We start from the raw sequence: 13,702 nt of genomic DNA, 5'->3' as shown, positions 1-13,702 counted from the left end.
GACCGTTGTTCATGGATTGGAAGATGCAGTATTAAGGTAGCAATTCTCCCTAAAATGATCTATAGATTCAATGCAATCCTAATCATAATTCTACAATGAGGTTTTTAAAAAATAGAAATTAACAAGCTGATTCTAAATTTCGTAAGGAAATGCAAAGGACCTAAATACTTAAAAAGTATTGCTTTCCAATATAACTTCCAGCTATGATAAAAATATTCTATATCTACACTTTAATATGGTAGCTAACCATATGTAACTATTGAGCACTTGAAACTTGGCTATTGTGACAGAGGAATTGATCTTTTAGTTTAATTTAAATTTACTCAACATGTGGCTAATGGCTATTGTACTGAACAGTGCAGGAAGTAACCCTGGAAAAAGGATCCTTACACTACAGGACTCTGAAACTTAATACAAAGCTTAGTACAAATAAAAAAAGTGTGCTACTAGCATAAAATAGACAAATAGATCAGTGGATCAGAACAGAGAGCCTAGAAATCAATCCACACTGATAAGGTCTTTTGATATTTGACAAAGATGTTAAAGCAATCCAAAATGGAAATCTTTTTAACTAGTGCTGGAACAAATGGCTATCCATATGAAATAAAATAAACCTTAAACTGCATCTCAACTATACTTAACAACAACAACAACAAAATTCAAAATAGATCACAGACCTAAATATAAATGAAAAATCTAAAGCTTCTAAAAGTAACAACAACAACAACTATACTTAACAACAACAACAACAAAATTCAAAATAGATCACAGACCTAAATATAAATGAAAAATCTAAAGCTTCTAAAAGTAAACATGGTAGAATATCTTTATAACAGGTATAGGCAAAGATTTCTTAAGTCATAGAAAGTAATCACAAAAAAAAATTGATTTAATTAGATTTAATTAAAATTTAAAATTTCTCACAAAAGACAGGAATAAGAAAATGCAAGGGCAAGCCACAGACTTCAAGAAAAATTTGTTATAAAAACATCTGATGAAGGACTTGTTTCCAGTGTATACAGAGATCTCGATACATAAAAATACAGCTCAATAATAAGAAAAATAACTCAATTTAGAAGTGGTCAAAGATATGAATAGACTTCACAAAGAAGATATACAAATGGCCAATAAGCACAATATCATTAGTCTTTGGGGAAATGCGAATTAAGACTAAAATGAGATACTACTACATACGCACCAGCATGGCTAAAATTAAAATGATTAACAACCTCAAAAGTTGTCTGATATCTGGAACAACTGGAACTCTACCACTCTGTTGGAAGCGTTAAATTGTACATCTATTTTGGGAAAAGATCTGGGAGTTTCTTGTACAGCTGAACTTATACCTACCATGTGACCCAGCAATTCCACTCTTAGATATTTACCAAAAAAATAAGTGAAAGTATATGTCCACAAAAAGATTTGTATGAGAATGTTCATAGAAATTATCCAACAGAAAAATGGATAAACTGTCATATAAACAAGCTCACATAATTATACAGTGGAATTAGTGTGATTAACTGTCCTGATTTGACTGGGACTAAGAAGTTTTCTAGGATGTGGGACTTTCAGTGCTAGAACTAGCAAACTCTTGAGCAAAGCAGGGGCTGGTCACCCTAATTATCCACTTCAGCAATACAAGGATCTAACTACTGATACATCCAACAACATGGATGAATTTCAAAACATACTGAATGAAGCTTACAAAAGAGTTCATATTCTATGATTTCATTTATATGAGAGCTAGAGTAGACAGAGCTAATTTGGTAAAAATAAAAGCAGAAGAGTATTTTTTTTTCTGTGGATTTGGGGGAAGGGGTGTGAGGGAAATTTCCGGAGTAATAATAATGTCCTCTATTTCGGTAGAGATTTGGGTTACACAAGTGTACACATTTGTCAGAACTCAATGAATTAGGTAAGTTGAGGTCTCTGACTAGCTGCATTCTAAAAATACCTGTAAACAAATATTGAACTCTGGTTAACGATGTGCATAATGAAGTGTTAATGATATGCATACTGGAGTGAGATGTAACTCTTCTTTACTTGTCAAGTGTGAAATTTCTAAAAAAGTGGTATGTAGATGTCAAGAGATGGAGGAAGAGAGAATCATTCCTTGAGAATTGCTCCTGAGTAGAATTGTCTTAACCATTCATTTTGGGAAGGTTTTCTTTAACTTTTTGACAACACTTTCCATGTTGCTATATCTTTATTCTTTGTTTTGTAATCCTGTGTTTTGCAGGAAGAATCTTACTTTGTTTTCTAAATCAATGGGCTTATTTCTTTGTTATATGTATGTAATTTGCCTGCAATTTTGCTTTATTTTGTTTTATTAATTGCTTTGGTAGTACTAATTCTTTGCTCTTTGCTCACAACCTTCTAAAAATTTTTTAATAGTATTTACAAGTATAAGCAGTCTCTCCATGTTATAAGATATATTTTTAGCACTCATTTTATTTCTTAAAGAGTGATTGTAAGCTTACTCGTGGTTAAAGGATGGTAATGCTTAGAGCATTCTAACTTTTCTTGTTACCTAACTTTTCTTTAATATAGTACTTTTAAAATTGGATCTGAATTTGTTTTAGATTAACTTTTTTATTAACATTTTTGGGGGGATTCACAAAAATAAAAATGCACATTGTAGAAAATTTTAGCCTTGATTTTTAAAAATTTTAGTTACTGGGGTTTTATTTATTTTCACATATACTTTTTGATATGGTTTATTCAGAGAAAGTACTCTGTTACTACCTCAACATTTCTAAAGATATCTTTCATCTTTTAGTTTTCTTTCTTCTTATATACCTCGAAAATGTGGTGTTCTTATAAAGAAGCCATTTATAATAGTGGGTCTTAATCCTACCAAACTCAGTGCACCCTTCTAGTAACAAACATTTTTAATAACCTGTTTCTATCCCGAAATTAACGGATCATTTAGCCTATCTACACACATAACTTCAAAAAGTCAGTGTAATTACCTTATTGCACTGCAATAGAAAGAGGAAATAAAAGGAAAGTAATAAATATTTCAACACGTAAAATTTGGGACATGATGCAGTAGTCAGATGGTTGTATCTATATATAGAAACTGAATGGGACAGCTACAAATGCAGACTGTTACAGGTGTGTTGCATTGGTGCCTTACGTACCACAAGCAGTGTTGCTGTCAGTTTCATGATTTTCTGAAATATTTGACTATTCTTGACAAAGTTCTGAACAAAACAAAGGACAAATTTCCTTCAATTTCCCTGTTATATGTGTTTCTGGAAATGCTGGCATCTGTTAAAACTATGCAAACATAAACTTTGTTTCTATGTACAACAGAATTAGGTTTTGGCTGATATCATTATAAACAGGTTTTTTTTCATCTTCATGAATATCCAGGAGGACATTGGAAAGTTATAAAGGTCAGAGAAGAATTCTCTTATTTGGAGAACTCTCCTGCTAATTGCAGGTCATCTAGCATCGCTAGACCTTGTTTGCTAAAATGCCATCATTACACCTTAATCATTGTGACAACCAAAACATAAAATTACAAAATACCATACTGAGTGTTTTTTGCAATGGATCTCTTTGGCAATTGTGTCTCTTCTCAGAATAATGTTTTTATTGCTTAAGATAAATAGGATTACAAAAGAAACTAATTGTTTTGAAATACAGACCCTAAGTTAAGATCCCTGCAAAAGTTGATACTCACCCCTCTCTAATATACACACTAAGTTATAAGGATTTTCTATATATAGGAAACAGTGAAAAGCCTTAGTATTAAAATTTTATGGATTCGAAAGTGCATTTGATGGCTATATCACTTCGTAATTAATGTAATGGTATCAGTAGGGGATTAATATAATACCTTTAATAGAATCTAATAGAGTGAAGCAAATAACATAAGAGCTGTATTTCTATTCTAATTTTTTGTCTTATTGGAAATTAAGAGTATTAAATGGACTAATGCTTCTATTCCCCACTCTTTTCTCATTATGACTAAACTACCTCTCTGATTAATATCAATTATAGCTTAGACCTTATGCCAACTTGTTTATTCATATGTTAAGGGAGTAAGGTAACTGTAGCAGAACAAATCTTCCAGCTGCCTTTGGGCAAGTTGACAAAGAATTTATTTGTATTAATAGGATAGTTTAAACGCAAGTGGTTTTAAGAATAGAAATTATAAAACAAAATATTAAAGAGTTTATTTCAATAGGTGCTCATTCAATGTTTTCTAGGAGTGCATTGCAAAAGTGACTATATTGTATGTGGATGAACAGCTTTTCATGACAAATGTGCAGAGTATCATGATGATGATTTTTATTTCTTTTAGGGTATGTCTCTGTGCCAGACTGTTGTTGTAGGCTCTGTAGTCATTCTTCTTTATTCTTCAAGAGCATGTTATAATTTGGTGGTGATCACCATATCTCAGGATACATTAGAAAGTCCATTTAATTATGGCTGGGATAATCTTTCAGCTAAGGTAAGTACCTACCATGTATTGCCACTCTAATAATATGATAATGAAGTTAGCCTTCACTAGGAGAACTTTTTAAGTGTTTGACTTATAAACACTTTTATGGAATTTCTAGCTACTATCAAAAACCATACTTAAAATTCTATGTTTAAAAATCCTCATTTACATGTGGTACTTGAAATCATTCTTCAGAACACTTCTCCTAAAGGAGTATTTTCTATTCTTTTTGTAAATAATACTAATAGTGCCAAAAATCTATTGGTCATAAACCTATTTTACCAAATTTTTAAAGGATAGTGTTTAGATATCCCTAGATAAATTGATTGCCTGTCATTAGCTAGTGAATATAGGCATGTCTTTAATTTGTTAGGATGAAATTAATTCTTTTACCCAAGAACTACACTTAACCCAAATATTTGGTTCAATTTCAGATGTTTTTAAATAGTGACTTTTATGAAAATTGGCATTGTCAGTCTTGATAATGGGAGAGCATTCTTTGGGTGTCCAGGTGTTTGCTATAGTAATTCTCAGTACTCTAGCTATGCATATTTAACCTCCCAACATGCTCTGTTCCCTTCTATAAGTGCAGTTTGACATACTATCTTTAGTATGTCATATCTTTATTTATATTAATTTAACTTCGTACTGAATTTAAGGAATCCTGGAATCATCTTTTATCAGAATTTCAGTTACCTTTCTATGGAGAAGGAATTTTCACATGTGGTTCCATGTGGCAGATTCTCTTCATTCTTTCTCCCACTTCTGTCTTCCAACATCTAGTAGAATAGAAACAACATCAATATGGAGTTTAGGCCCCAAAGCATATTTTAAGTAACAAAAGACCTGAGTGACTTAAATGTTATATTCTCTACAGCTGTAACTCAGAGTAAGTGCTATTTGTCTATAGAGCAGCTGGAACTAGTAGTCTATTTTATAACCCTGTTTTGACTATGGGACTAAAAATGAGATCTCTCTATATTATCCATATATTAAAAATGTTTTCATAAATCGATCCATTCAAAAAAGTTAATACCTTTTTATTCTACTTAACATCAATGCATTTCTTAGAGGATAAATATCATTATATAAAAAAAACACAAAATATGGGAAATTAATTTAGAGTTTTTTGTGTTTGTACTTGATATGTTTTAGCTTACCCTACCTGAAGCAAGTTGATTGTGGAAGATGATTGCTTATACATAAAACAGATTTCAAAATTGCTTTGCCATACTCTATTTACAGGCTCATGTAGAAGACATAAGTGGAGAAGAGTATATAGTATTTGGAATGGTCCTCTTTCTGTGGGAACACGTGCCAGCATGGTCGGTGGTACTGTTTTTCCGGGCACAGAGATTAAACCAGAATTTGGTATGATATCATAATATTCCCTAATGACTATTCTTATTTTTAAAAAGAATGGAACATTTATACTGATTTACTATTTGGGGCAAAGTGTAACACTAAAAAGCATTATGAATCTCAGCCTCCTTTCTTTGTCGAAAAGTATATCTTAATGAGCTATCTAATACTTTGTTCACAGGCACCTGCTGGCATGATAAATAGTCACAGTTATAGTTCCAGAGCTTACTTTTTCGACAATCCAAGACGATATGATAGTGATGATGACCTGCCAAGACTGGGAAATTCAAGAGAAGGAAGGTAGATGTACTAAATTAGCACTGAAATAGATTAAAAAGAACCCATGGTGGGACCTGTACCTTTAAGAACTATCATCAGACTCTAAGCTCATATGCAACGTTTATATGAGAAATGCCTTGGAGGTAAAATGGCACCATTTCATTTCAGGATCCCTTATTGGTCAAAGCTGGTGGGGGTTGGTTGATGACATTAGTTGTGTATCAGGGCAAAGTAGAAGCCTTAATACACACCTGTGTGATGCTTTCAGCTTGATATAGTATTTTCTGTAATCCCTATTTCATCTGGACAAGTTACTTAACCTCAGCTTATTTAGCCTGCTTTTCATCTGTAAAAGTAGGAGTGGTAATAGAACCTATTGGGCTATTGTGAAGATTAAATGGGTGTGTGTGTATGTATATATAATTCTATGTGTGTGTGTATAGACAAATGACTTAGAATATAGCCTAGTGTATAATAAACACTATTATTATTATTATCTGATAATTAAGTCCTAGTTCTGAGTGGCATTTAGTCATTTTTTTATAATATATGATATAGAATCAAGGATATTAGATAAAAGTCATTAAAGTTTGTAGAAAGTTATTATGTTAATTTAGCAAAGAACATATTTCAGTATATTTGACACTAACTTTTATAAAATTCATTGAAAACTAAAAATGTCAATGTGTCTTTTTATGTCCTGATCATAGTTCTATGGCTTTTTTTGTTGTTGCAGTTTATCAAATTCACAAGGTTTGGGCTGGTATGGCACCATGACGGGGTGTGGCAGCAACAGTTATACAGTCTCTCCCCACCTGAATGGACCTCTCACAGATACTGCTCCTTTGCTCTTTACTTGTAGTAATTTAGATTTGAACAATCACCATAGCTTATATGTAACACCACAAAACTGACAGCATTGCCAAGTGGTGATTCTTCAGTTGTTTTTCATGAATGTGTATATTCAATGCGTTTAAATTCCATCTACATAAACATTCCATTATCTGTTGCAACTGAAAACAACGCCTGGAAATGTGGCTGTGTTCAGCAGAGGATATGGCTATTACTTTTGACCTCTTCACAGTAAAGTGAAGTAAAATGGAAAGTTTGGAGTGTGAGAAAAGAGAGATTAGACCTTACGGCACTTGATGGCCTCCAGACATCTTGACTTTGGAATATCAAATGCATATTTGCCTATTTGCACTTTTATCTTTGTTCTTAAAGAGTACACTGTAGTCCCCAAAGTCATACTTCAGTGTTCACACTGGGATGTTGTTGTACACCAAATTAGGAGGTAATTTTTCTATTAAAATCAAAGCCTGAATATTCAGTGGTGTACTCTATGTGGAATTCTTACCCAATAAAAATTTTACAGAGTGAACAGTGCACAGAATTAAGGCATAAAAATGTATTATTCTTTTTAAAAATCTACTAAAAATATATAATCATTGAATATAGTTCTTTTAAGCATGATTGTAAATACCAACTAAAATTATTCAAACAATCACATTTTTAAATGATAGTAGTAAACCTTTACCATGATGACCAGCAGTGTTCTTTGGAAAGCCACAGTCATTTCTTCAAGAAGAAAGTAGACCAGTGAAAATTATGTGGCTACTTTGAATAGAATTGGTTAAGTGATTATTTTGTATGATTAAGATATGTGTAGTAGTTTAAGCATGATTCTTCAAGAAAGCAATAGTGATTTTTGCATAGGGAGATATTGGTAGAAACTTCTTGGGACTAAACAAGTTTATAGATGCATTTAAGAATTATTCATAAAATATACAATTCTAAATTAAAACATGAATACAATTTCAAAAACATTTGATTTAGTTGAAACAAGATATAACTGATTTTACCTAAAAAATCAGGATTGTCCTCAGGTAAATTTAATCATGATACATTATTGCAGTGAACTCAAGTGCAATATTTTGTAAAGCATAAGTCCTTCTTTAGTTTTCACATTGTTATATATTGTATATGGGCAAGGCCAAATTAAATTTAATTCAAATTCCAGCACTAGACTAAATAAGCAAACTCATGTGAAGGTACTAACTAGGTAAGTATAAAACCAGTGGTTAACGATATTTGAATACTGTTAGAATTCCATTAAAACTACCTTGAATGTCCTGCTCCAAATCTAAAAAAATATATAGTAGGCCAAGATAATAGAGAATTTTAAAATGCACTTTCTATCAGTGTCTATATGGAAAGGAGATGCTGAATACCTCAAGATGCCAAGGGAACAGGCAACACTGGGAAGTCGTCACAACATGCCTAATTAAAGAAAGATGCCTAACTTTATACAATTGTCTGCTGATCTATTTCTTCAGAACTGGAACTAATACAACTGTCTTTTCTGTTGTCTACTTTGCTTGGAAAGTAGTATTTTATTTCTACTCTTACTTAAAATACCTTTAAACTTTTTAATAATGGATGCAGTAACTTCACAAAAGTATAACGTAGGTGAAACCCCAAGGAATAATTAAATTTTCAATGCTTTCGATCTTTTGGGAGGCTGGTGTGCAGCCAATTAAATTTCTTCCTTTTATCATACAAAATGACTTTGAATTCAATCAGAAGCATAAACCTATAGTTAAAATGTTACTTTGTTTGTTTGTAAGTTCTCTCATTATAACCAAACTATTTAAAAATTTATAATACAGAAGTTAACTTTGTATTTACGTGACAACATAATGTGCAGTTAACTGAGTATATTATATCTAATAACTTCAGTTATTAGATTACTTTTAAGAATACCAACTATTTTCCTAATAATGTTAGGTAGCTAATTATCTAGAGATATCTGAAGAGATCTGTGTTGTCTTTGTTAATCCTCAGGGTTCAAAGTAAATAAAGTAAATTTTTTTCTAGTAAAACGTCTCTAGATAATGTTCCTATTTGACCAGATAAGCAAAGACTACTTTTTAAAAAATATATCAGATAAAGCAACTTGGTTCTTTCAGCTGCATCAGTTGATTCTTCCAAATTTGAGATCTATAACTTTACTCTTACCACTGACTAGGGTACCTGAATTCTTGCATTTGTCTCTTTATATACATCTCCCACAATGTATCACCAAAGACAAAGGTAAGCTTCTGGCCCAATTTTTGCTTAAAAATTCCAAAGCACTAGGAGCACTTTAAGTTTGGTCTCGAAAGAAGGAGTTGCTTATAAAATCAAAGGGCTACCGATCCCCTGTTCATCCTGCACTGAAGCACATGACGACAATTTCAAACCTTCCTTTTCAGTTCCTTAGAACAGTGCATTTCATTGCTTAAGTGTGTAATTTCTACAGTGATTAGCAGTACTTGTTTTTATCATTTCATTTGGGTGGCCATTAATTTTGAAACTCTTACCACTCATTATAGCTGGTCGTAGTTTTATGAAAGGTGTAATTTATAGCTAGTGGCTTTTTAATGCATAGCTCCCTTTTTTTTTATTGTTTAATGGTGTTTCTCAGCTATATAATCAGTTTCAAACTGGTTGTAAAAGTATAGCTGTGGGCAATGAATGTATTTACTTGTTGTTTCACTAAATTGTAACAAAACACTACTGTTAAAAATAAAAGTGTTTGTGCTTTTATTTGGAGGTCTGGTTTTCTTAATCCCTCTTATGGACTACACTGAATTTCTATCGTATAAGGACAGGAACCCTAGTGCTACCAAAGGAAAGAGAAAATATCAGGAATTACAAATAATAGTCTGCTGTGAGTGAGCTTATAATTACTGACATCTAGACATCATTTACCCTTAATATTATACACTAATTTGCTATGAACTGCCATATACTTTAAAATATCAATACGATATCAGATAGGATATTTATTCAAATAGTAGGCTAAGAAAAACCCTTGTATGAAATAACTTACAACAGCTTTCTCTTTTCCCTTAGAATTTTAAACAGGAATAAATTTATCTAGCCTATAGTCTTGGGCAGCTATTCTTTGATTATTCAAGAAATTCCTCAGCAATGTTGCCTTTTCTCCTGAACGAAGAAGTCTTACTCTTTTTTTCCATAATAGACTCCTTTCATAACCTGCCAATACCACACCAAATTTTGAATACAATTTCGGGAGCTTTATTGACCCCCTAAAGTCCACAAATCTTTGGGAGTCTACTGACCCAGTGTAAAGAATATTTGGAGTGAAAGTATGACCTAATATAATAAAGTCATTTTAAAAACAATTTATTCAACAAACATTTATTAAATGTTCATATAACAAAAACTATGCTATGGAGATGCAAAAATGGATAAAGTTCTTTTTCCTGCCCTTAAGGGGCTCACATTCTAGTAAAGGAGGCTTAAAAAAGACAATACAGTACAATAAGTGACACAATAGAGGTAGGTTGTCATTACAGTGGTGACACACAAAAGTTAGATATGGTCCTCCTTGTATGGAACAAGAGAGATTTCACAGAGGTGATGCTTTATGCTGAGCCTGCAGGGATACATAGAAATTTTCCAAGTGGAGAAGGATGGCAAGGATGCTAAAAGCAAAGAGAACAGCATGCACCAAAGTATGGAGGCCTGACCAAAGTATGGTGCATTTGAAGAACTGTAAGTCAGTTTTATCAGAACATGGGGTCTAGGGGAGATGGGACTGAGGTACATATCAGAGGACCTTGTTAGAGTGCTTCTAGAAAACCCACTCTGGTAGCATTTTGGAGCAAAAAGAGGAGACAGGCTGGCTATAAGGAGACAGGTTAGTACTTTAGGTAAGAGCAATGAAAGTGGAAAGACAGTGATGTATCATATATGGAGAGAAAAACCTGTAGTGCTTAGACACTAATTGGATATGAAGATGGAGGAGAGGAGTGAGCCTAGAGAATTTAGACATTCATAGTTCAGAATGTAACCAGAATAAGGAAAATAGGCGTAAGAGTAGATTTGGGAGAGAATGATTGTTTTAAGACATTCAGGTATCTGTGGGACAACCAACTAAATATATGTGGTAGACAGATGGAATGATAAGTCTGGGCTAAAGATAGAGATTTAGAAATCATTGAATTGGAGTTACCCAAAAGTGAGAAGTAGTGGTTTTTAAGAGAGCAAGAATGAAAGCCTGAGGAATAACATTTAAGGCATAAATGAAAAGATGCTAAAAAGGAATTATCCAGGAGCTAGTGAAATAAAAGGAAACCGGGGGCAAAGGGGATAGTGTCAAATGCAGAAAAAAAAGTTAAATAAGAAATGCCTTGTAAACTGAACTATGGATTTAGAACTGGGATTTTAGACTTCAAAGGAAGAGATTGTTAAGAACTATGGAGCCAAATGCCAGATTTTAGTTATGGAGCAAGTGAGAAGTTACAAAGTGAAGACTGGAATATTCTTTCCAAAAAATTCATTGTCAAAAGGTGGGGGCATGAGAGAGAGGTATACAGACAAAATTACCATTTAAACCAATCAACCATATCTTCAGAGTACTACAAATGTCTTTAAACTTTTATATATGGTGCTCACTTCATGGTCTTTGAGTCTCCAAGAATATTGACTTAACTAGTAGGTTAATGTGTTTCTTTTCTTGGCCTATTCAAATGAGGGGGGAAAGAAAACTATAACACATATTGTTAAACTTAGCTCTGTGATTATTCATTTAAAATATACTGAATACATATTCATACATTCATTCAACAAATATTGGATACCCACTATGTGCTTGGCATCATACCGGTCCTTGGGGACAGAGAGAAGAAAAAGTATACAGCAGTGTAAAATGACATTTCTAAACCATTATATAAGTAAACCCTGCTTTATTAATAATATAGCATCTCAACATAGTATACCTAATAAGAACATATAAAGAGGCACATGATTTTGAGGTATACAGTTTCTTTCTTCCCTACAATTACAATGTGATAAAAATTCCTCAACCCATTCAAATATTTTTATCATTGAAGAGCTTCTACTAATGGAAACCTCCCAAAATTACAGTTTAGTTTTAGAGAGAAAAAGGAAATGAATCTTATGTACAACAAAACAAAAATTACATGCCCTATACAGATCAAGCATTAAAAGGGCAACAAAACTCAAAAAGAACTTCAGATTGGAACTCAAAGTGATTCCTTATTCTAAGGCTTATCATACTACAGTTCTACTTTTTTCTGAAAAAATAATTTTAAATAAATTATTCAGTACTACACACTGAAGTAGTTAGGGTTCAAAGGGCATGATGCTTGTAACTGACTTTCAAATGATTGAGAAAAAAATAATATGTGTATACACACAGAGAGAGCATGAAAGATAAAGCAAGTATGAACACTTAGTGAATCTGGGTAAAAGAGTTCTTTGTATTATCCTGGAAACCTTCCCATGAATTTAAAATTATATAAAAATAAAAAGTTTTCCCCAAATTGTATTCAGTATTAGGTAAAGTATTATGAGAATAAATATATAAATCTATTAAACTCACATTTTTAGAAATACCCTATGCATTTTGGTTGTCATTGTATCTTTCTACACACCAAAACAAGCCAGTCAAAATAGTAATATAATTCTAAAAGTGATTTGTTTCATACCAATGTATTTTAGATAAAACACAGGACTCCAAGTTAAATTTGAATTTTAAATAAGGAAAAATTTTTTGGTATAAGTATATCCCTAATATTGCATGCAACATACTCATATTAAAAAACTATTTGTTGTTTATCTGAAATTCAAATTTAACTGGGCATTCTGTATTTTTATTTACTAATTCTGTTAACTCTAAAAGTATTGAAAAATTTTAAGCTGTTAATTATGCTTTATTCAAGAGCCTCCTCGGCATTTTTCTATTAAACACCTGTCACATTGGCCATAGTTTTACTTATATTACATCTTCTTACACAAAATTTCAGTTTGAGAGACTTAAAACATCGTTTACCTAAGTTTTACCATATGTAAATTTAATAATCCTGATTTTATTCAATATTAAACTTTAAAATGTGTACCACATTATTAAATGTTACTTTTACTTACAATAATATTATACATAGACTTAACACAATTTTAAAAATTTGTTTACTTAAAACAATATAATTCTCCTTTTACAAAAGCAGCTTTATGTAAAATGTTTGCTTTAAGACTGTCATTGTTATTATGCCTTTGAATGAAATTCCACTCTTTGACCTCCATTATCCAGAAACAGGCACAATTCAGCTCCTTTTCTTTAATGAATATTTTGTAACAAGTTCCTGAAGTTTTCTAATTCTTTCACACTTGTAGAAATTCTGTAACCAAAAAGCAAAATTTCACTCAAAAACAATCTTAGATAACTTTTCTCTGTAACTTACTCACTTTGCATCTTTAGAGCAAAGAAAAAACTTTATTTCAACAAATTTAAAGGCACATAAACCATTTAATCTACTTTGATGTACTTTAGTTCTTAACTTGATGTAGTAAAACTAAGATAATCTTGCCTAGAAATTAGTAATTTTCACATATTCATAACTCAGTGTTTAAGTTTTAAAATACAGAATTGCAAAGTACATCAATATTAAAATACTTAGGTGTTTTAAGTAATCATAAGTATATTCATATGTTTAGCATTTAAAGTACATAAGTATAAAGTATATAAGCATTATAATACTCATTTTAAATATGCATAAGTATATGAGTACTGAA

General features: G+C 31.9%; 2 protein-coding genes across 3 annotated transcripts in view; one reads left to right on the top strand and one right to left on the bottom strand.

Annotated features, from left to right (window-relative positions):
- GPR137C (G protein-coupled receptor 137C) overlaps window positions 1–9,685 on the top strand; it is a 49,447-nt gene extending 39,762 nt beyond the window's left edge. Inside the window, exons 4-7 of the mRNA XM_006920184.1 lie at window positions 4,316–4,465; window positions 5,702–5,827; window positions 6,000–6,118; window positions 6,834–9,685. Coding sequence (XP_006920246.1) covers window positions 4,316–4,465; window positions 5,702–5,827; window positions 6,000–6,118; window positions 6,834–7,011 — 573 coding nt within the window. The 3' untranslated portion in view covers window positions 7,012–9,685. The remainder of the gene's footprint in view (window positions 1–4,315; window positions 4,466–5,701; window positions 5,828–5,999; window positions 6,119–6,833) is intronic.
- Window positions 9,686–10,272: 587 nt separating this feature from the next.
- ERO1A (endoplasmic reticulum oxidoreductase 1 alpha) overlaps window positions 10,273–13,702 on the bottom strand; it is a 36,292-nt gene continuing 32,862 nt past the window's right edge. For both annotated transcript variants that reach the window (XM_006920183.2, XM_015596005.2), the window contains one exon: window positions 10,273–13,308. In XM_006920183.2, coding sequence (XP_006920245.1) covers window positions 13,248–13,308 — 61 coding nt within the window. In that variant the 3' untranslated portion in view covers window positions 10,273–13,247. The remainder of the gene's footprint in view (window positions 13,309–13,702) is intronic.

Source organism: Pteropus alecto, unplaced genomic scaffold (genome assembly GCF_000325575.1).
Source record: "Pteropus alecto unplaced genomic scaffold, ASM32557v1 scaffold86, whole genome shotgun sequence".
Classification (NCBI taxonomy): Eukaryota; Metazoa; Chordata; class Mammalia; order Chiroptera; family Pteropodidae; genus Pteropus; species Pteropus alecto.
This window is presented reverse-complemented; position numbering and strand designations above follow the sequence as displayed.